The 24780-nt window shown below is 40.5% G+C and overlaps 1 protein-coding gene across 8 annotated transcripts in view; it reads right to left on the bottom strand.

Annotated features, from left to right (window-relative positions):
* REPS2 (RALBP1 associated Eps domain containing 2) overlaps positions 1-24780 on the bottom strand; it is a 217346-nt gene that overhangs the window by 63295 nt on the left and 129271 nt on the right. For 6 of the 8 annotated variants that reach the window (XM_045050522.1, XM_023248867.2, XM_023248869.2 and 3 more), the window contains exon 13: positions 21641-21777. The exons of the other annotated variants lie outside the window; for them this stretch is intronic. In XM_045050522.1, coding sequence (XP_044906457.1) covers positions 21641-21777 — 137 coding nt within the window. The remainder of the gene's footprint in view (positions 1-21640; positions 21778-24780) is intronic. 8 annotated transcript variants of the gene reach the window in all.

The following is a 24780-nucleotide window of genomic DNA, read 5'->3' as shown; positions in this document are numbered from 1 at the left end:
TTTCTTTCATTGAGCGTCTGTTAGTAGCAAGCTTACTCCGTTTGTGGGACTGAAAGTCTTTATTTCACCCTCATTCTTAAGAGATTATTTCCCTGGCTCTAGATTCTAGATGGACAGCTACTTTCTCGCAGCACATTAAAAATAACATTTCGCAGTCTTCTGGCCTCCATTGCTGCTGCCGAGGAGTCAGGTGTCCATACAATCGTTTTTTGCTAAGTAGTCGGTCTTCTCTGTTTGCGGTGCTCTGCAGTACTGAACCTGACGCTGAGTCTGCCTAGTTCTTCATCTTCTTTTTCTTTCAACACCTACTGAGCTTCACTGGAATTTCTAAACCATGTGGCATCCCGTTCATTCTGGGAAACTCTGAGTGATTCTTCAAATACTATCTTTCTGCCAGTTTCTCTACCTCTCCTTCTGGAGCTCTTTGCTAAACTGTGCTGTGTTCTGGATAATTTTCTAGTATCTACTGTTCCATTGACCAATTCCCTCTTCAGCTGCGCTTAATGTCCTGTTAATCCTGTCTTTAGGTTTATTTCAATGACTGTTTCATTTCTAGTTCTATTTGATTTTTTTTCAAAGAGCTTTTTTTTCATTTTTATAATTTCTTGGCTATGTACTCATTTTCCCCATTTCCTTTTTTCCCCAAATTATTAAACATATTTATGTAACAGTGTGTGTCTGATAATCCCACAATCTGAGGCCCTTGTATTTACTACTATTTTGCTGCTCCTGCTATCTATCTCTCCTACTGGTTTATTTCCTAGAGTGCTTGGCAACCTTTGACTCTAAATGCGTATCCCTTGAAACTTTACCTGAAGAAATACTTTGGGCTCTGTGTGGAAAGTGGGTTCCTTCTCTACTATGTCTGCCAGAACCAGAAACTTGAAGACACTTACCAACTTGGGATCACTTTAAACTATAATCTTGGCCTGATACTGTGTAAGATTCCTAGTTTCTTTACTATCCTGAAATTTATTAAATGCCCCATAGTAAGACTTTTGAGTATAGATAGTAGCTTGAATATGTGCAACTAATCTCACTCTTACCTCATTACCAGTGAAAAGAACTGTTTAAACTTTCTTGTTTAAATTTGAAACTAGGAAAAGAGATGAGTGGCTGATGCCTAAATCAGCAGTAGAGAAAGCAGAGACTAATCAGTTTGTACCACACAAGCCCCTCAGTTCTCAAGAATCAGTGACATCAAACTCCTCGGGAAGTAGGGGTAAAATGAAGAAAGCAATAAAAAATAAACAAAATTAACTAACAGTGAATCCTACTTCCTACCCTTTAGAAGGGCATACCTTCACAATACCCTTGAAGATCAGGTTCCAGCTATACCTCATGCAGCTTTTGGCTTCAGCATCCCTGCTCCTGTGGTCCCCTCTACCTGTAGTATCCATGCCCTACCCCTACTTCACCTTAATAGCTCAGAATATAGTAAGTATCCAACAAATATCTATTTGAACTAATATAAGAACTACAGGACCATGATCCATCACAGCAGTTAGATCCTAAGATATTTCTCCCACATTCTGCATATTTGCAGCATGTTTCCCACTCCAGCAAAAGGCTAGAAATATTTTTCTTCTCCAGGGAGGACACCTGGCCGAGATGAAGGCATGAGGCCATACTGAAAACAGGGGGATCTAATAAATATATGAATTCTGGATGCTGAGACTTCCAACCCAATTCCTCTCTGCTCTCAAACTTCTGTATCCAGAGACTGAAAGAAGTGCTCCAGGGAACTAGACCAACCAAGAAGGAAGATCTAGATACCAACATTCAGAGATCTCCAACAAGTCATATCATTCTACCATGAAACCCAAAGGTGGCAAGTCCTATCCATTTACCCGTATAGTCCAATGAGCTTTTTTACCACCTTTATTTTGTCTTTAAGTTTATTTATTTTGAGAGAGAGGGAGAAAGAGAGAATCCCAAGCAGGCTCCACACTGGCAGTGCAGAGCCCGATGTGGGGTTCGATCCCACAAATCGTGAGATCATGACCTGGGCCAAAACCAAGTGTCAGACACTTAACCAACTGAGCCACCCAGACACCCCTACCCCTTTTCTTAAATAGAAACAGATGATGAAGTATTACCAGATAGCTGCAGAAAATTTCTAATCTAAGAGCAGTAAGAATAGAAAAAGTTAATCTAAAGAGACAGAGTAGATCTATATTAGGAGAAAAAATATAATGTATATTAGTATCATCATAACAATCATTCAGTTTATTCCAGAAATATTTAAACATTTACTATGTGTCAGGCATTGTTCGGAGTGCTGGGAAAACATCAGTGGAAAAAAAAAACAGGAAAAAAGGCCTACCCTCATGAATCTTTATTCTACTGAGAAGACAGATAATGGGGTGGAAGTAAGGAATGAAATTTCTAAGAGTCATTAGGGAAATCCTCAGTAAAAGGTAAGAGAGATTATTTGCAAAGACGAAATACTCAGATGCTATTGAAAAAAAAAAAACCAGTCAAATAATTAAAAAGAGCACCTGGAAATCAAAAACATGAGAGCAGAAATGGAAAGCTTAATAGAAAGGTTCAAAGATAATATAAGGATATCTTAAAGAAAGTAGGATAACATCCAAATAAAAGTTCCACAAAAAGAGAGTAAATAGCTGGCACAAAAAGAGACACTCAGATCAATGGAACAGAATAGAGAACCCAGAAATGGACCCACAAACATATGGCAACTAATCTTTGACAAAGCAGGAAAGAATATCCAATGGAATAAAGACAGTCTCTTCAGCAAGTGGTGCTGGGAAAACTGGACAGCGACATGCAGAAAAATGAACCTGGACCACTTTCTTATACCATACACAAAAATAAACTCAAAATGGATGAAAGACCTAAAGGTAAGACAGGAAGCCATCAAAATTCTCAAGGAGAAAGCAGGCAAAATCCTCTTTGATCTTGGCCGCAGCAACTTCTTACTCAAGACGTCTCTGGAGGCAAGGAAACAAAAGCAAAAATGAACTACTGGGACCTCACCAAAATAAAAAGCTTCTGTACAGTGAAGGAAACCATCAGCAAAACTAAAAGGCAACTGACAGAATGGGAGAAGATATTTGCAAATGACATACTAGATAAAGGGTTAGTATCCAAAATCTACAAAGAACTTATCAAACTCAACACCCAAAAAACAAATAATCCAGTGAAGAAATGGGCAAAAGACATGAATAGACACTTCTCCAAAGAAGACATTCAGATGGCCAACCAACACAGGAAAAAAGGCTCAACATCACTCATCATCAGGGAAATACAAATCAAAACCACATTGAGATACCACCTTACACCTGTCAGAATGGCTAACATAAACAACTCAGGCAACAACAGATGTTGGCAAGGATGAGGAAAAGAGAATCTCTTTTGCATTGCTGGTGGGAATGCAAACTGGTGTAGCCACTCTGGAGAACAGTATGGAGGTTCCTCAAAAAATTAAAAACAGAACTACCCTACGACCCAGGAATTGCACTACTAGGTATTTGTCCAAGGGATACAGGTGTGATGTTTCAAAGGGACACATGCACCCTCATGTTTATAGCAGTACTATCAACAATAGCCAAAGTATGGAAAGAGCTCAAATGTCCATCGATGGATGAGCAGATAAAGAAGTTGTGGTATATATATACACATATATGTACACAATGGAGTATTACTTGGCAATCAAAAGGAATGAAACCTTTCCATTTGCAACTATGTGGATGGAACTAGAGGGCATTATGCGAAACAAAATTAGTCAAAGACAAGTATCATATGACTTCACTCATATGAGAACTTTAAGACACAGAACAGATGAACATAAGGGAAGGGAAGGGAAGCAAAAATAATATAAAAACAGGGAGGGGGACAAAACATAAGAGACAAATATGGAGAATAAACAGAGGGTTACTGGGGGGGGGGGGTTGTGGGAGGGGGGATGGGCTAAACGGGTAAGGGGCATTAAGGAATCTACTCCTGAAATCATTGTTGCACTATATGCTAACTAATTTGGATGTAAATTTAAAAAATAAAATTAAAAGAGAGAGAGAGAGAGAGAGAGAGAGAGAGAGAGTAAATAGCAGGAAAAAAAATCACCTAGTCCAAGAAAACTTCCCAGAAATGAAGAATACGAGTTTCTAAATTAAAAAAGCCCAGAGTGCCCAGGACAACGGAAGAAAACAGACCCAGGGCAAGGCACATCGATATGAAATTTCAAAATAAAAGATTCTACAAGCTTCCTGCAGGGGGTGGAAGAGGAGGGGAGGCCACATCCAAAGGATCAAGAGTCCAAAAGGTTTTAGACTTTTAAGATACCACTGGAAGCTAGAATTCATTGGAACAATGCCATGAAAATTCTGAAGAAAACTGATTTCCAACTGATGGCTTTCCCCAAAAGAGCAGCCTGCATGATGGTTCAAGTAAAGGTATTTTTAGACATTCAGGGTCTCATATTGAGCTCCATGCACCCTTTCCAAGAAACTACTCAAGGATGTGTTCTACCAAAGCAAGAGAGTATACCAAGAAAGAGCAAAAGATGAGAACAGGATAAAAGAGATCCAACATGGGAGAAAGAAGAAAATCCTTGGATGACACAGATGGGGGATGCCATGATGAAAACTAAGTATGAGGCACAGAAGACAATCACTCTACATTTCTTCAAACAGATGAAACTAATACCTGTGTCAGAATTTCATAAAAGGAACTTTAGAAAATTGAGAGAGAGTCTGCAGTTGATTCAGGGCCAAGTACATTGAAAAGAAACAAGTTGATTATTCACTCCAAAGCCAACAAAAATCTGTCCAAGTAAGAAAAGTCAGTAATTTACTATATGGCTTACATAGCCATAATACTACCCTAAATACTACTGATCTAACCAAAATTCTAATATAAGTGTACTGGGAGGGTGAAAGAGGAGAAAGATGCTAGAAAGGGAAGGCAGTAGATGATGACTAAAACTGAAAAGTCAACAAGAGGTTATACAAGTATGTTATTTTGCAGTGTGAATACCAAAAGAATATAAAAAACTGTAGCAGAGTATATTCTCTCAAGTCTTGAGGTTCATCAATAGCCTTGGGGTACTTCCCAGACTTCAGTGTATCCCCTCAATTCAACACGGAGCCCTGGGCCTTCCCTTCCACCATATCAGGATACCAGCTGAGATTATTCACTTTTCCAGCTTTTTCCCTCTCTTTCCAGAAGTCATGTCCACTGACCCTCGGTCAAGAGAAGGTGAAACTAAGAGCACCCACTCACTTTACTTCACTCCAGATTTGGAATATCAATAAGAAATCTCAAGATTTGCCTACTTGCACACACAACTTCTAGAAGGAGGCAGGCAGAGTCAAGAGTGCTCCCAAAGCCTCGGGTTTCCCCTTAGCTGCCACTCTTTCAAAAAAAAAAAAAAAAAAGGCATGAGCTCCTGCATCTTTGCCTATTTGGTTCCTGCTGAAAAATCTCTTCTTCGTGTTTATGACCATGTTCATTTCCTTTAACAATAAGTGATATTAATCTAGGTTCATTCTACCAATTTTAAATCCAGTTCATCTTTTTATCTCCCACAGCACCTAAACACACTGCCTTGTGCATAGTAAGTATTCACATGGTGCATGAATAACTGAAATTGAATTTAGTAAAACAATCTCCTCTTATAATAGTTTCAGTCCATTCATGACCTTAAATTGGATTCAAGTATTTTATCCAGCATGCCCTAATCAATTTTAAAGAGTGAAAACGTATACCTTCATGCAAAGTGAAACTGAAAAAATACTTTGGCTGAGTAATCTAGCATACACATGCAAAAGATGACAACGTACCTGTTAAGAGTAACACCTGCTTGCCCGGAAGGGAAGAGAAGGAAAGAAGAGGGGAGGAGAACACTTTTGATGCATACATTAAAAGCTACCATCCTTGTGAAGCAACTGCAGGTTTATTCCTAAAATCTCACAGTTAACAGGTCGAACACCAGGTATCAGCAAGGCTCTGTCAAATCAAAAATTTTTTATAAGTTGGGGGGTGCCTGGGTGGCTCCGTCGGTTAAGCGTCCAACTCTTGATTTGGACTCTGGTCATGATCTCGCGGTCGTGGGATTGAGACCCACACCAGGCTCTGCACTGGGCATGGAGCCTGCTTAAGATTTTCTCTCTCCTTCTCCCTCTGCGCCTCTCCAGCTTGTGCGTGGTCTCTCCATCTCCCCCCAAAAAATAATTTTTGCATGTGTAATCAGAAAAAAAAAATGATACCCAAATCCTGAAAACAAGATTTAGAAGTTCATAAAAGAAACTGCTATTTAATCCTAAACTCAAAAAACACAGTAATAATTTCTGGTGTTTATTAATTTATTGAAAGATGTGCATTTTCTAACACTGATCTGCTGAATCTCAGGTTTCTAGTGTCTTCATCCCAAACTCTAACCTCTAAAATTCATCCTTTTATTATGCTAAGAAATTTCCAGACAGGGGCACCTGAGTGGCTCCGGTGGTTAAGTGTCTGACTTTGGCTCAGGTCACAATCTTGCGGTTCGTGAGTTCGAGACCCACTTGGCACTCTGCGCTGATGGCTCAGAGCCTGGAACCTGCTTCGGATTCTGTGTCTCCCTCTCTCTCTGCCCTCCCCTGCTCACGCTCTGTGTCTCTCTCTTAAAAAGAAAAAAAGAAAAAGAAATTTCCAGACAAAATATTATTCATATATGTTACTATCTATATACTAATTTCCTTCAGATTTTTACAAAGCCCCAAATCAATGACTTAATGAAAACGTGTTCCAAATTACTAAGTGGAAATAAAGCAGATGTGGCGTTGGATAGCTGCAAAGAACAGAAAGTCAATTCTTCAGGGGAGTGAAACTTGGAATAACTTCAGCTGTGAAAAGGCCTCCCATCCCCCCAAACTAGGAATATTTTATGAAGAAAATAAAAGCATTCAAATGCCAAAGGAAAAGAAAACACTTAAAGGATGGAAAATGTTGAAAGGAGTCTACCAGTGGGACCAACACTTTTAAGTATCAATCAAGTAGAGTTAGCCATAAGCAAAGCTTCAAGGATTTCATCAGGAAGGACCATTCCTCTTCTTGGAATCCATTAAAATGGCTATTTCTTTGTAATAGACAATGTACTTCCTTTCCTTTCTAATCATAAAAGCACGTGTGACTCTATGCCTATCTCCTAATCACCCAGTTACACACAGTGATGGGTTCGTAGGTCACACACACCTATGAGTATGACCAAATATTTGCCAGGAGTACTCTTCCAACAAAATAGCTGCCTCGATCCACTGACAAGGCCCCATTTGCCCCTAAACACACAAGCTTATTAAATTCTCTATTCAACACAATTATCTTTCACCAATTCAAAGACAGGAATTTACACATGACTTGGAACTGTTCAACAGGGAAAATATTAATGACTGAGTTGGTTAAAAAGTAATGAGGTCAAATTCAATTCTTCCACTTTGCAGATGAGAAAATTAAGGACAGAGAAGTAAAAGGACATCATGAAGGCTACTATGATGCAGTAATCAGTATCACATTTTGAACCCATAGGATAGGTAATGGTAAAGAGCACAAAGGTCACTGGGATAGGGGATAAACAGCTGGACAAGTGTTACTGTATATCCAGGGAATAAGCACGTCAGAAAGTTGTAAAGAAAAGTACCGCAACTTCAAGGAACTAAAAGGATGCTTCTGAATATGCAATATACCACAAACTCAGATAAATGTTAGACAAGATCTAAAAATGTGTCACTGTAGCAAATATTTAGCCTCCTGAGTCATGTGATTACCTCTACACAAGACTACATATGACTCCCTTGCTTTAAAAAATATTCAGGGGCACCTGGGTGGGTGAGTCGGTTGAGTGTCTGACTCAGGATTTCAGCTCGGGTCATAACGCACGGTTAGTGGGATGGATCCCCACACTGGGCTCTGGGCTGAGCTTGGAGCCTGCTTGAGATGCTCTCTCCCTCTCCTTTTGCCCTTCCCCCACTTTCACATGCACGCACATGCTCTAAAATAAAAAATATTCAGTGGAGTACTGTCATAAGGACATACAGATCAATAAAGAGAATGCAGAGTCCACAAACAAACCCTTATATTTACAGTCAAATGATTTTAAACAAAGGAGCCAAGGCAATTCAATAGGGAGAGATTTTCAGCAAATAGTGCTGGATATCCCCGTACGAACAAATGAACTTCTACCCTTACCTCATATTACATACAAAAATTAAATCAGAATGAATCAGAGATAGAAGTGCTAACACTGTAACATTTTTAGGAAGGATGAGTAGAAATGCTTCAAGACCTGGGGTGAGGCAAAGATTCCTTAGATATAGGACACCAAAAGCATAATCTAAACAGGACAAAATTGATAAACTGTACTTTACTGAAATGTACAACATTTTTGCTTCAAAATATACCAGTAAGAAAATGCAAAGACAAGTCACAAAATGAGAAAATGTATTTGCAAATCACGTATCTAATAAATGGCTTGTATGCAGAATATACAAAGAACTCCAGAATACAGAATTCAACAAGAAGAAGACAAACACCCAATTTAAAAATGGATAAATGATTTTAGCAGACATTTCACCAAAGAAGATATAGGAATCATTAGTAAGCACATGGAAAGATGCTCAACATCATTAGTCATCAGGGAAAAAGAAATCAAGAAATCAAAACCACAAAATGAAATACCACTTCCCATCTACTGAGATAGCTATAATTTTAAAAACTAGTAAGGTATTGGTGAAAATGTGAAGAAACAATAACTCTCGTACACCGGCTGGTGGAAATGTAAAATGGTATGGCCACTTTAAAAAATAGTTTAGCAGTTTCTTAAATTCACCATACACCAAGTAATTCCACTTGTAGGTACTATGCCAAGAGAAATGAAAACATATGTTCCCACAAAGACTTGCATGCAAGTGTTCATGGCAGCCTTATTCATAAAAGGTAAAAAGTATAAACTCAAATGTCCATCAAACTGAAGAATGGATAGACAAAATGTGGTATATCCATACAACGGAAAACTGTTCCACAATAAAAAAAATGAAATACTGATACATGCTACAACTTCGATGAACCTCAAAAACATCATACAAAATACAGAAAGCTAGACACAAAAGACCCCATAGTGTTATGATTTTATTTATATGAAATGTCCAGAAAAGGCAAGTCTATGGAAACTGGAGGTAGATTACTGGTTATCTGGGGCTGGGCATGGGTATTGACTGTAAACATGCATGACGAATATTACTGGGGTGCTGAAAAGATTCTAAAACTGGAGTATAGTAACATCACAATTTGATAAATTTACTGGAAATCATGGAGCTGTACACTGTAAAACAGATGAACTTTATGGTCTGAAAATTACATCTCAATAGTTCTTTTAAAGCTAAGGGTGGGGGAAAAAAAGTATAATTAATCATATGGGAGAGAGAACATAAACAAAATGGGCCATAGTTGACCACTGTTGAGGCCAGGGATTCAGTACACTATTCCTTTCCTTTTTAAAAAAAATTTTTTAACGTTTTATTTATTTTTGAGACAGAGAGAGACAGAGCATGAATGGGGGAAGGGCAGAGAGAGAGGGAGACAGAATCGGAAGCAGGCTCCAGGCTCTGAGTCATCAGCCCAGAGCCCGACGCGGGGCTCGAACTCACGGACCGTGAGATCGTGACCTGAGCTGAAGTTGGACGCGCAACCGACTGAGCCACCCAGGCGCCCCAATGTTTTATTTATTTTTGAGACAGAGAGAGACAGAGCATGAACGGGGGAGGGGCAGAGAGAGAGGGAGACACAGAATCGGAAGCAGGCTCCAGGCTCTGAGTCATCAGCCCAGAGCCCGACGCAGGGCTCAAACTCACAGACCACGAGATCGTGACCTGAGCTGAAGTCAGGCACTTAACCGACTGAGCCACCCAGGTGCCCCTTCCTTTCTTTTTTATATATATATTTAAAGTTGTTAGGATGCCTGGGTGGTTCGGTTGGTTAAGGTCAGACTCTTGCTTTCAGCTTAGGTCATGATCTGAGAAATCATGTGAAATTGGGCCCCATGTTGGATTCTGTGCTGAGAGTGCAGAGCCTGCTTGGGATTCTCTCTCTCCCTCTCTGCCCTTCACCCCCACCCCCACCACCACACACACGCTCTCTCTAATAAATTTTAAAAAATAAAGTTGTTGATACTATATATGAGATATAAGATCTCCAAGTATTTATGAAGGCAAAACTTTTCTTTCCTGTCTAGCTAAAGAACCTCAGGAAATTGGCCCAACACTGTAAATCACATAAAAGAAAACACAGGAAAATACTATTAGTTTCTTGGCATATAGTGGGCACCATATCTATTCTTCAATGTATCTCTTAACTTTAGGTGTATTATTACCTATAGAAAAATAATAAGGTGTGCTACCCAAATTAAATTAATATAGACTGCTTTCTCTGACACCAAATCTGCTACAACAAAGACCTGAACAGAGAGAATTCTGATGAAGAACAAAGCAATTACATTTCTGGATCTCAGCATCACTGCCTATAGTATGTGAGAGTTGGCCAAGATAACATTTAAGTTCTCTTTGAGCATTGACACTTTCTGATTCCAGAATTTGCTTGCCAGTTTTTTCCAGTAACTCCTTCTTACACCATGGGATATGTGATACAGGTTAACTAGGTCCCAGATGAAAACACAGGCAGAGTTACACAACAAAAACGCATGAGAATTAACTAAGCGGTAAAGTTCAAGTTTCACTTCTTGTACTACATTTACATAAATGCGTTTCTCCTAATCATGTTACTATCAAACTCCTTAGGTTGGTTCAAAACACTAGCTGTGCATGTGTATGTTTGTGTTGGAAGGAAGGCAGGCAACCCAGGAAAAGATTCTATTACCTTGGTACAGTCTCTTTTCCACCAAGAATTTTTTAAAAATATGACATTTAAGTCTGAAACATTTCAAAATGAGTTTGTGATGACAACTATTCCATACCAAAGTTTCTCAATCACTCCACCTTTTGCAACCTGGATTAATCCTACCACTACATTGAACTGTTTTAAGACTTCCTAAAAACACAGTTGGCAAACTCCTCCCCTAGTTTCCATTCTTTCTGGTCAGTCAGCAAATGTTAGACTTCCGTTCTCCACTTACTCCTAAAATACCCTCCCCCCAAGCATTCCCAGCCAAGGTGCTTGACCCTTACTGAATTCATGTATTGTCATGGCTTTAGGTCCAGCTGTTAAGACAAAGGAATTTGGTGTTTACATAGAAAGACATGAAAAGTTTTGAGCAGGGAGGTGACAAGAGAGTTGAGCATAAGAAAATTAACCCTTGGGGCGCCTGGGTGGCTCAGTCAGTTAAAAGCATCCGGCTCTCTGTTTCGGCTCAGGTCATGATCTTGCAGTTTCATGAGTTCGAGCCCCGCGTTGGGCTCTGCGCTGACAGCTCTGAGCCTGGAGCCTGCTTCAGATTCTATGTCTCCCTCTCTCTGCCCCTCCCCTACTCGTGCTCTGTCTCTCTCAAAACTGAATAAATTTTAAAAATGAAATAAAGGGGCGCCTGGGTGGCGCAGTCGGTTGAGCGTCCGACTTCAGCCAGGTCACGATCTCGCGCTCCGTGAGTTCGAGCCCCGCGTCGGGCTCTGGGCTGATGGCTCAGAGCCTGGAGCCTGTTTCCGATTCTGTGTCTCCCTCTCTCTCTGCCCCTCCCCCGTTCATGCTCTGTCTCTCTCTGTCCCAAAAATAAATAAACGTTGAAAAAAAAAATTTTTTTAAAAAAAAATAAAAATGAAATAAAAAAAAAACTGCCCAGACTCAATGCCCTTCTCACATACAACTCTAATAGTGATTGGCAGAATGTAGGGCCATCTCCATATTCTTCTTAGAATTCTCCAGAGTACCTAGTACACAGTAAGTGTTCAGTGAACATTGGTTAAATGAGAAGACATTTTTGCTGGTCACCCTTACTGCAATCTATTTCAGCTTTCACATAACTCTTGAAACCAAAATGCATATAAGGAATTTAGTGATACACTGAGAACTGTGTTGGTTTATGGTATTCTTCAGTTCAAAAGTTTCGTAACAGTCATAAGCAAAAGGTCTATCAACAGGTACATGGGTAAATACGGCCCAAATTAACAAAGGTAAAAGAAATAGAGTATCACCATTTTGCAACTACCAAAGAAATAATGGATCTAAACAGTAGTTTGCTGGAAACAGCTCATACCAGCTTCTGAGAGCCAACTCAGTACACCTGTTCCAACCCCACATTTAGTGACACATCAGCAAGAATGAAATTGGCTGTGGCAGGAGTGTTTATACCATAAAAATTGGCAGACAGCCAGTTAAACATTGACCAACGCACCACTGGATAAAGGCAATGAAGCTCAATACCTGATAAAACGATTATATGAAAGGCTGTGGGGGATCTCGATGATAATGGATGAACCAGGCTAAAACTTCATGAACCCACTGATAAACCAAACATCACAAAAACCTAGGCATTAGACATCAGAGGCCTCCTACTGTGATGCAGTAGAAAATACACAGCATCACCAGTAATGATTCTTGCCAAAACTAGAATGTGATTCTAATCAAGCCTAGATCTACCTACCAGTTTGTAAGAAATACAAAAGACAGAAGGACAACAAGCCAAATATAGAATGTGGAATGTCTACAGGGTAGATGATTTTCTTACATATGAATAAATACCAACTGGCGGGGGGTGGGGAGGAACAGATTGTAGGAAGTTCCTATCGATTAAAAGAGACTTAATAGTCAAAACAAACACAGTGTGCATTGTAGCCCTTGTTTGAATACTAATTTACAAGTCACTACAAAAACACATACTTGAGACAATTCAGAAAATCTGAACATTGGCTAGATATTAGATATTAAGGGGTTATTGTTAATTTTGTTACATGATAAAGATTTAGTCATTTTTTTTGAAAAAGGCCTTATCCATTAGAGATACATACAATGTATATATGAAAGTATACAATATCTGGCACTTGATCTGGGGATGGGGATTTTCTACTTTTACATAAATTTGAAGTTTTCCTTAATACAGTTTTTAACAGAGTAACCAGTATACAGAATATATACAAAAGAATGACAAAATTACCAGTACTGACAGGGATATATCTCCAAGAAATGACTTGCCTAAAAGTGTTGGGGAAACATGTACAATGTGATACCAATTATTTTAATGACAAAAAACATTAAATTGATATTATGAGTGGACTAGAAAATGTCAGAGGGATAGCGGGCTTGGTGGAGATGAGGTTAAGGAACAGATCTGTCTGCACTGTACACAGAACAAAAAATTTGTCTATTACTCAAATGAGTTTTATTAGCATTTTAACGTATATTTATTTTTGAGAGACAGACGGCAGGCAGGGGAGGGGCAGAGAGCGAGGAAGACACAAAATCTGAAGCAGGCTCCAGGCTCTGAACTGTCAGCCCAGAGCCCGATGTGGAGCTTGAACCCACAGACCACGAAATCATGACCTGAGCCGAAGCCGGACACTTAACTGACTGAGCCACACAGGCGCCTCAATAAGCATTTTAAAAATAAAGGTCATACCTTTATCCGCATCCTCCAGGTATTCTAGTCCTGTTCTTTCCCACAGTCCCTTGTTCAAGCACTCAGCCAGCCAGGGAAAGCTGTAAAACCAGAGGGTCGATAGAAAAGAGAATGCATCCTGCCTAATTGCAGCACTAGCTGCCCCCTCACCTTGGCAAGCCTTTGTAAACCCTCTACAGGCACAAATCACAGCACTATGCTAGTAGAGAAACTTTCACATAACTATTGGAAAAGAAAAAAAAAACCTATACATAGCGGAAGGAACAGGAAACAGGAAAAAGAAGGACCAAGTGACACTATACTGCAGCCAACACCTTTTACCTATCAACTACTGAGAAGTGCAAAAGGAAACCTTAATGCTGTCACTACAAATTCTTTCTTTTTAAGTTTACTTATTTGGGGGGGGGGCAAGAGAAAGACAGGGAGAGAATCCCAAGCAGGCTCCATGCCACCAGCACAGAGCCCAATGGAGGGCTCGAACTCATGAACCATGAGAGCTCAAACTCACGAACCAGGAGATCATGACCTGAACCAAAATCAAGAGTTGGATGCTTAACCAAATGAGCCACCCAGGTGCCCCTGTCACTACAAACTCTGAGTGTTACTTCTAATTTTTTTTAATGTTTTATTCATTTTTGAAAGAAGAGAGAGAGAGAGAGAGAGAGAGAGAGAGAAAGAGAGAGAGAGACCCATGAGTGGAGGAGGGGGAGGGGCAGAGAGAGAGGAAGCAACAGAGTACAAAGCAGGCTCCAGGCTCTGCACTGTCAGCACAGAGCCTGACGCGGGGCTCGAACCCATGGACCATGAGATAATGACCTGAGCCAAAGTCAGATGCTTCACTGACTGAGCCAGTCAGAGAAAAAGTACAATTGTATGCAAGCAGCCAGTTAATGATTCTTTAAATGTTTTCCAAACACTAAAAGGGATTTCCTCCATGATTTGTGGTAGCTGCAGGATTGCTTAAGCAGTTAAAAGTCCAATGAGTATGCTGCCAAACTCATCATCTAAGTCAAGGATGTGTCCAGACAACTAAGAGACCAGTTAGCAAGGTTACAAGATAGATCAATATATAAAAACCCATTATATTTTGGGGCACGTAAGTGGCTCGGTCAGTTAAGCATCCGACTTAGGCTCAGGTCATGATCTCACAGTTTGTAAGTTCAAGCCCCACATTGAGCTCCACACTGGGCTTCACGCTGACAGTATGGAGTCTGCTTGGGATTCTCACTCTCTCCTGTTCTCTCCCTGCCCCTTCACCACCTGCACATGCTCTCGCTCTCTCTCTCAAAATAAATAAACTTAAAAAAATTATATTTCTATACACCAGCAATGAAGACTGAAAAAATGAAAGTAAGAAAACAATTCCCTTTAAACTAACATCAAAATAAACAAAATACTTAACAATAAATTTTTTAAGTGTGAAACTTATATGTGAAAACTACAAAATACTGTTGAAAGAAATTAAAGACTTACATAAATGGAAATATATCCTGTGCTCATGAACTGTAAGACTTAATACCGTTAAGATGGAAAACATCATGTTGTAGACCATAAATGTGTATAATTTTTGTCAATTACTCTCATTATAAAGTTGGGGGAAAATATTGTTGAGACAGCAATACTAACCAAACTGATCTACAGAGTCAATGCAATCCCTACCAGATGCCCAGCTGCCTTTAATATAAATTGACAACCTGATCATAAATTTCATATGGAAATGCAAGGAACCCAGAATAACCAAAACAATCTTGAAAAAGAATAAAGTGGGCAGATTCACATGTCCCAATTGCAAAACTTACTACAATTCTGCAACAATCAAGACAGTATGGTGCTAGCTTAATGGAATAGAATTGAGAATCCAGAAATAAACCTTTATGGTCATGATCAGTTGATTTTTCAACAAGGGTGCCAGGAAAATTAAACAGGTAATTAATAGTTTTCTCAACAAATGGTACTGGAACAACTGGGTAGCCACATGCAAAAAAACAAAAAACAAAAAACAAAATTTGAACCCCTGCCTCACACCACATACAAAAAATCAACTCAAAATTGATCAGAGACCTAAATGTAAAAGTGAAAAATATCAAACTCTTAGAAGAAAAGAGTATTTGTGACCTTGAATTGAGCAATGATTTCTAAGATATGATACCAAAAGCACAAATGACAAAAGAAAAAATAAACTGGACTTCATCAAAATTAAAAGTTTCTGCACTTCAAAGGATACCATCAAAAGGTTGAAAGGACAACCCACAAACTGAGAAAATATTTGTAAATCATATATCTGAAAAGGGACTTGTATCCAGAATATATAAAGAACCCTTACAAACTCAACAATAAGAAGACAAACAGCCCAATTTAAAAATGCGCAAAGATTTTGAAGAGACATTTCCCTAAAAATGGCGCAAATATGGCCAACAAGCACATGAAACGATGTTCATCATTAGTCATTAGAAAAATGCAAATAAAGGGGTGCCTGGCTGGCTCAGTCGGTAGAGCATCTGACTCTTGATCTTGTGATCATGGGTTCAAGCCCCATGTTGGATATAGAGATTACTTTAAAATAATAATAGTAAAAAAAAATGGAAATCAAAACCATGATAAGATAAAACTTCATGATGGCTAAAATAAAAACGACAGGCAATAACAAGAGCTTCAAGAATAAACTGCGGTCCTCACAGATTGCTAGTGAGATGGTAAACTGGTGCAACTACTTCAGTAGTTCCTTGAGATGTCCAACTTACAGTTACTGTACAACCCAGAAAGTTCACTCCCATGGATATCCATGAACTGATAAATGAATAAAATGTGCCATATTCATAGAATATAATATTATTCATCCATAAAAGGAATGAAGTTCTCCTACATGCTACAACATGGATGAACCTCGCAACCATTATATTCAATGAAAGAAGCCAGTTACAAAAGACCATATATTGTGTGATGCCACTAATATGGAATGTCCAGAACAGGCAAATTCATACAAACGGAAAGTATGTTAGAGGATGCCAAAAGCTGGGGGAAGAGGAAAGGGGAATGAAAAGGGGCTGCTAGTGAGCATGGGGTTTCTTTTTAGAGTGAGGAAAATGTTCTAAAAATGGATAATGCTGGTGGTTGCACAACAGTGTAAATCTACTACAAGCCACTGAATTGTATACTTTAAAAAGGGAGAATCTTAGGGGTGCCTGGATGGCTCAGTCGGTTAAGCACTGGACTTTGGCTCAGGTCATGATCTCACTGTTCGTGAATTTGAGCCCTGCGTCGGGCTCTGTGCTGACAGCCCAGAGCCTGTAGCCTGCTTTGGATTCTGTGTCTTCCTCTTTCTCTGCCCCTCCCCTGCTCGCGCGCTGTCTCTGCCTCTCTCTCAAAATAAAAAATAATAAAAAAACTTTTTTAAAAAGGCGAATTTTATAGTGTGTGGATTTTATCTCAATAAAGCTTTGATTAAAAAAAATTGTCCAGACTGCCAAACTGAACCATTAAGCTGGATGTGTACTGCAGACCCAAAAGTTTGGGGGTGGGGCAGGAATCCCATAATCCTACTAGATTTTAAAAGAGAACCAAGTAGCACTCACATGAATGATACAATAAGGAAATCTATAAGGTCAAAGCCGTCTGTGTGAGCAAATTCATCCTTCGGAGAACTTGAACGGTTAAGTTGGTAAGACATATTGTATCTCTTCTTCCCAAGGCATTTACCTATTTCTCAAGTTGCAGAAAAATGTATTTGTTTGTAGGAAACCCCAGACAGACTCTTCTCAGATTGCCAACTAAAAAATACACCCCCATTCCAAGGTAAGAGAGAGCCGTTATCACACTTTGCCCATCCGTAGATCTCACAATGGAGGCTAGAGGAAGTCCTCTAAAACTATTCCTCACTATTGGAAAGGCACTCAAAAGGAATCTGAAGAACCTATCAGAACCTTAAAGAATGTCCTAAAATGCTTCTGTTATTTCAGGTGCATTCTAGGAAGTGGCAACAGATTGGTCATAAAAATACCCTGGATAGAGAATAGTAGGCAAGTTTGAGACAGGTAAACTCAGCCAGGAAGGACATTTCTGGTGCTCTCAGGTACCATCTGGTCATTGTGACTACGGAGTGAAAAGTAAAATTTTTAAAATATCGGGGTGCCTAGGTGGCTCAGTTAGTTGAGCGTCCAACTTCAGCTCAGATCATGATCTTACGGTTCAGTTCATGAGTTTAAGCCCTGCATCAGGGCTTGCTGCTGTCAGTGCAGAGCCTGCTTTGGATCCTCTATCCCCCTCTCTCTCTGTGCCTCCTCCACTCATAACGCTCTCTCAAAAATAAATAAAACATTAAAAATAATAATATCTATATATGAGGCAAAATTTAAAAGATGCAAGTGCAGAGGGGCACGTAGGTGGCTCAGTCAGTTAAGCATCCAACTCTTGATCTTGGCTCAGGTCACGATCTCACAGTTCTTGAGTTCAAGCCCCACATCAGGCTCTGTGCTGATATCGTGAAGCCTGGTTGGGATTCTGTCTCTCCTTCCTTCTGCCCCTCCCCCACTTCTTCTCGCTTGCTCTCTCTCTCTCTCTCACTTAAAAACCAAGATACAAGTGGGTGTTCAATGAAAAGTGAGTTTCTCTCTCACTTCTGTTCCCAGTCATCCTATTCTCTTCCCCAGAGGCAACCACTGGTACCACTTTTCTAAGTATCCTTCCGGAAACTGTCTACACATTTGAAAACAACATACATATTCTGCACTGTGCCTTCTTCACTTAGATAGGTCTCCACTTAGTACACATACCTTATTCTTTTTAACTGCTTCGTAAGTATTCATAATATGGATGTACTATAACTTCCTAGCCCCAGAATGGATTTTTATTATCAGGATGTCTAAAGCAGAGATAAAACATTGGCAACCCATGGGTAGTATCTAACCATGGATGTGTTTTGTTCAGCCATCACAATGGTTTGAACACGTGGATCTCAATGTATTTGACCATACGGGATGTGGTGGAAAGAGCTGTCCACCAACATCCACTCTCCTCTTTTATAGTAAGAGGGATGTCAACGGGAAATGGCTACCCTAACAGGAGCTACACTGCCCAGCTGCCTGCAGCCAGCTATCTCCACGGGACTAGCTTTCCCCAGTTAAAAGTTGAGTGGAAGTGATGAAGGTTTCTGGTCTGCAGCTTTAAAGGGATGGCTGTGTTTCCTCCACACAGTCCCTGCCCCTCCTGCCAGGCTGACTGACGCCCAATGACTGGAAGAGGGCTCTCCGTGGCCTGAAGGGGGTTCACCAGCACCGGCCTCTGGTTGCAAGCTTTAGGCATGGCTTTGGAGCAGGTCACTGTTGAGAGTGGAATGAGGGTAGTGGAACAAAAGATAACCCTGTTATGAAAAATATTTGCTTGATGAAAACAACTGTTTCGATGAGGAACAGGAGGTTAGGTTCTAAAAAGTACTACCTTCGCAGTGTGGTTTTTCTTACAGGAATTTCAGTAATAAAATGTTTTGTGGCTATAAGCATAGAACTATAAAATCTAAACATCACTGAACAAGTCCCAGGTTTGACTACATCTAGGTTTTGTACACTTGCATCACCACAGAGACTTTCTTACACGTTTTTATTTTCTCTAAAACACAGCAGCTGTTCAAGCCTTGAGAGGATGGCTCCGCAACCTGGATCAGCTATTACAAAGGTGATCTGATCTCTCTTTTACACACGGCATTCGTGTCATACCAATGCCTGCCTATGAAAGCATACACCTTTAGGTCTAATACCAGCACCTACCTATCTAGAGCCCTGGGAGAATCTAGACTCCTGTGAATATAAGTTGAGACTGTTTTACAGGTATCAAAGTAAAGCCAATTGCCCCTGACTGCCAAGTGGCCTTGTTCATTTTTATAGATTTACATTCTATACCAGCCCTTTGCGGGGCACCTGGCTGGCTCAGTCGGTAGAGCATGCGACTCTTGATCTCCAGGTTGTGAGTGCGAACCCGATGTTGGGTGTAGAGATTATTTTAAAAAAATAAAATATTCAAATCAGCCCTTTGTTATCCTTCCCCATATCATGTTACCTATCTGCATAAATGTGAAGGCATTAATGCCACCCTCTTCTAAGCTCTTCCCTTAAATCCCACCCAAATCCGACACCGAGTCTGTGGGCTCTCCTCCCTTTGGTAGCTACAGTCTTTTATTCTATATCCTTCTCCTCCCTTTATATAAACATCAGCCCTCCTATGTAACAACCACCTCATCACTTTCTTCACTTCCCTCTTTCATTCCTGCTTCTTGGCATCATCTCTCCATCCTGTTTCTTCTCCACACAGTCAGTCCACCGTAGGCCACTCTGACTCAGCAATCTAGCCTCACTTCCCCTGTTTTTCACAATCCTGTGTTTCTACCACAGCAGGCAACTGGGGCTCGGTCCCTCTGTGAGCCCACCAAGGAACTATTCCACGGGAGATCAAGGGAGTCAGGGGACTTTATCCTCAGACTCCCTTTCCTCAATGATCTTCTGTGCAAATGAGTGCATATGGATCAAACATGCTGCTATTAGGATCATGTTTATCATCTCACCAAAACCCTACAACTCCGCGGACAGTTGGCCCTATTTTACAGATTAAAAATCTGAAATGCAGAAAGATTAAGCCACTTGCTGAAAATTAAACAGTTAATAAGCAGCTGAGCTGGACTCCAAATCCAGCCTCGTCTCTTCCATTCTATGATGCAATGTCGGAAGAGCCACAGCACATCCATTCCCCAGCACGGTCGGCACTCGTGGGCTTGCACAGCCAGAGAGATGCTTGCACGCTTCCAGCCTCTCCTCCCAAGGAAAACGTATTAAGATAGCTGCCCAGATTGTTTTAATCTTCTTGCATGCATAGGAAAACCTTCTAGGTCATAATCCACCAGCCATGTGAAATTTTTATAGCATCATCATCCGTGGCTACTCCCACCTCAAATACCAGTTACTATGAAATTATGCCAGAATTTGGATCAAAGTATGGGGGAAAATGCAAGGCAAATTTTTATCTGATGAACTCATGGCAGAGAATCAAATTTCATAGAGAGTTCCAGACTCTAGTATATTAAAAAACAATCTGTAACTTTACTGTGAGGAGACTACTTTATTAGAACAACTAAAACATGCTGAGCTCTGCTGGGACACAGGGGTCATGCTAATGTGTGAGCCAAAGAGAGTCTTTTCTTGCTTTAGTAGAAAATATAATAATCTGCAAATCACTAGCATCTGAGGCTGGCTTGATTTAAAATGCACACAGATATAGAAAAAGTTCCAGGAAATCACTGTATTTATAGCTTGCCTACATTAGTCAGCGGAACGGCCCTCGCTGCTCCCAAAATAACACTTGGGAAGGCACTGCATCCTAGCACCTTCACTAAAGCCAAGGCATGGTTCTCATCTGCTGCTCTGTAAGTTCCCTAGGAGGACCTCTCCCCCTTCCCAGGGAGCCAGGCAAGCAGACAGGGCCCTCCAACCTCCCTCACCACCCGCCCAGCTGTACAGTGGCTGCCTCGAAGAAGTCCCAGCCCCAGAAGGCCCCCACCAGGCTACCTAGAGGAGCCCTGGCCTTAATCCCCTCCACCAACCAGCTAATCATCAGTCAGATTTAGAAAGCAGAGCCCCCTTAGCATTAAACCCTCCAGGACACAGGATCTTCACCACACGGGTAAGACACAGGAGAAGATTCTGGCCGGGTGTTGATCACCAAGATCTTTCACAAAAGAACCACGTAAGCGTTGGGGAAATAACAGATAATATATAAATTACCACAATGCAGCAGAGAACAAGACCCCAGCCATGCACACTCAGTGGGCTATGTGGGGTTAAAGTATTTTAATCCTCTTGGTACAGAATTTCTTAATTCCTGGTCCATAGCAAGTGTGGGCAAGGCTCCAGACACATGGGAGATCTATCTGCCTAGAACTGCTTTCCCTCCCAGGAATACCATAGCAACTCGAAGACCTTCCCAGGATGGGAAACGGCCAGGTCTGCTCGTCCCGTGAACTCACAAAGGCCTCTGTGGCAGACACACATCCACGGACTCTCACAGGAAAAGGAAAGACTGGGGTGCAGAGGGGCACTTCACCTGGCACACTGGGCTGGAAGACTTTATTCAGATCCAAGGAGGAGGCTCTGGAGTGGGTTTTCTGTGGCCGCGGTGGCGGGGTGGGAGGGTCCTCGCCCCTTTTCATGGCCTCTTCTATGGAGGTGCTAGAGTAAGATCTGCAGCAAAATAAGGAGAGGTCGGAAGGGAGACAGCAAAGCTTTAGTCTCTGAAGTAGGGTTGGAATGGAAACACCCACTACAAAGGACTGACCAGTTCCCATCTCAAAGCAACAATGAATTCTACTGTCCCTTGGGTGCCAGTATCTGCAGTAACTGCCCACACCCAACCCGTGAATCAGAAACTTTTTCAACCTCTTTGTTCATATTATATCTTAGACCTAAATTTACCCAAAGGAAAAGCTAAATTCAAACCAGTTTCTACTGGTACTGTTAATAAGAATAACATGTAAACCTTCTGCTTAGGTACTTCCATATTGTAACAGAAGGGCTTCATGGGTTAACAGACTGCAGAAGTTTCCTCCTGTTTACATGCAAACGTGATGACAGGCACATATGGGAGTGGGACAGATAACCTGAGAGTAAGTATCCGATACTCAGGGGAATATGCCACAAGTGAAATTCAGGAAAGGAAAACACACATCAGTCAGATGGAGGGGTCGAGGCTGTCTCACCGTGAGAAAGACCAGTTTGGGGGTCAAATTTTCAAAGCAAGAGCATCCTCTTAACCTTCTCCCTCCCTCGGTAACAAGTCAGTAGCTAACTAACTAGGCAACTTCTGAGACTGTAACTCCAATAATGACATTTAAAGAAATAGGAAACAAATAGCTTGCCAAAGGTCACATAGCTAGAAAGTTACATAGGTTCGATTCAAACTCCAATCTCTTTCTAAATTCCATTTTTAAAATATTCTGATACTGCCTATGAGCCAGGAAAGAAATCTTTTGGTAGCAGCGGCTAAACTACTTAGAGACGTAATTATTTTCTAAATTAATTCAACTCAGTCTATTGCTTAGAAATAGCTTTGTGGATGAGTTCCCAATATGATTTTCTAAAAAGCGGATGTGTATATCCGTTCTGCTCAGCTTCTCGGCTAAGTTCACGTCAAAGAAGAAAATGACCTTTGAGTCAGAGATAGGTTCTAGGGACAAATTAACCTCAGGAAACTGCTATCAGTATTTAGCTATTAGAGAGGCATTTATAAAATCAGAATCTATCTATTACTATTAAGCAATTTCAATTCTTGGTAAAGCTGGTTTGGGCATAGCAAGATTTTACCTTCCTGAATCATTCCCTCAAGGGTTTCCTTGTGGTGGCTGAAGAGTTTTGTTTGTCAAGCAAGATTGCAATCTTTAATAAAGCCACCATAATGGCATGTGATGTGCTCTGGGGTGGTCCCTGTAAAATAAGTGGCATGACGGACAAGGCAAAGGCATGTAGGAACCAGCACGAAGAACGCTCTAGTACTTTCAACCAGAGTCAGAGGAAATTGATAAGAAAGAACATTTTCAAATGGGAACTCTTGATTTGAAAAGGAAATGGGAGACTCCTGCTAGAAATTAAAAGAACTTTCAAGCATTTGACTTCGGCTCAGGTCATGATCTCACAGTTCTTGAGTTCAAGCCCCGCATCAGGCTCTGTGCAGACAGCTTAGAGCCTGGAGCCTGCTTCGGTTTTTGTGTCTCCCTCTCTCTCTGCCCCACCCCTGCTCATACTCTGTGTCTCTCAAAAAATGAATAAATGTTAAAAAAAATAAAAAGATTTAGGGGCGCCTGGATGGCTCAGTCGATTGGGCGACTGACTTCACTCAGGTCGTTATCTCACAGATTGTGAGTTCGAGCCCCATGTTGGGCTCTGTGCTGACAGCTCAGAGCCTGGAGTCTGCATCAGATTCTGTGTCTCCCTCTCTCTCTGCCCCTCTCCCACTCACGTTCTTTCTCCTTCAAAAATAAACATTTAAAAAAAATTAAAGAAAAAAAAAAGAACTTTCTATGCCAGACAGAGCTTTAGTGACATTTTTCAGTCAAGAAAGAAAAAATAATATGTGTGCATGTGTACACTAACACATATATATAGTTAGGCACACCATCCCGTCCCACATACCTCATTCCATTTTATTCCCATATGTAACCTGTATACTTGTATTTCCATATGGAAAGTTAACTGAGTATCAAATAAGTGATACTGGAAAACTAGGACCACAACCAATTTCAATATAAATGTGCAGGGAATCAACACAATAATGAATATAAGTAATGTCAGAATGGGGATTTTCCCTCTTCCCCTCACATTTCTACAAAGTTTTATTATTCTAAAAAGGAAAATAAAAATAATTTGACTCTCTCGGTCTCAGTAAAGACCCAGTGGGTTACAGTGAAAATAAAAAGGTCCAAATTAGACCAGGAGACCAATCCTTAAAAGAACATATAAAATTTGGCCATAGAGGGGTGCCTGGGTGGCTCAGTCGGTTGAGCATCCGACTTCGGCTCAGGTCATGATCTCACAGTTGGTGAGTTCAATCCCAGTGTCGGGCTCTGTGCTGACAGCTCAGAGCCTGGAGCCTGCTTCGGATTCTGTGTCTCCCTCTCTCTCTGCCCTCCCCCACTCACTCTGTCTCTCTCTCTCTCTCTCTCTCAAAAATAGATAAACATTAAAAAATAAAATAAAATAAAATAAAATAAAATAAAATAAAATAAAATTTGGCAGAGATATTAATAATAGAATATGTGACTATGAAGTTTTGTACTTTCACTCGCTTTGAGAAAAAGAGGAAGTCAACAGAAGAAAAATGTGAGGCTCAAATTATAGTTAATATAGCACACCTAAGCAGCTTCCTGCAAGTCAAAGGTTTTTCCTACTATGAGGTCAGATAAATGTTACTATTCCTACATCCTAAAGTCAGTACAGACTAATTTGCAAAAGAGCCATTCATCCTTAAAACAACAACAACAACAAAGGATGAGTAAATGTGGCAGCCATAGAGAAAAACGGTGACTGTATCTTTTCTTTTGGCCAAAAAGAATTCCTGTATCTATTGTTTCAAAAAACATGACTATAGGTATCTGTACCTTCTATAAACAAGAAAACAAATCCCCAATATAGAAAATCCAGATATACAAGTTAGACTAAGGGGTAACTCTCAGATTTACACAGAGACGAGAT

This window comes from Felis catus, chromosome X (assembly GCF_018350175.1).
Source record: "Felis catus isolate Fca126 chromosome X, F.catus_Fca126_mat1.0, whole genome shotgun sequence".
In the NCBI taxonomy this organism is placed as follows: domain Eukaryota; kingdom Metazoa; phylum Chordata; class Mammalia; order Carnivora; family Felidae; genus Felis; species Felis catus.
Note: the sequence above shows the minus strand (reverse complement) of the source record. Positions and strands in the feature narration are given on the sequence as shown.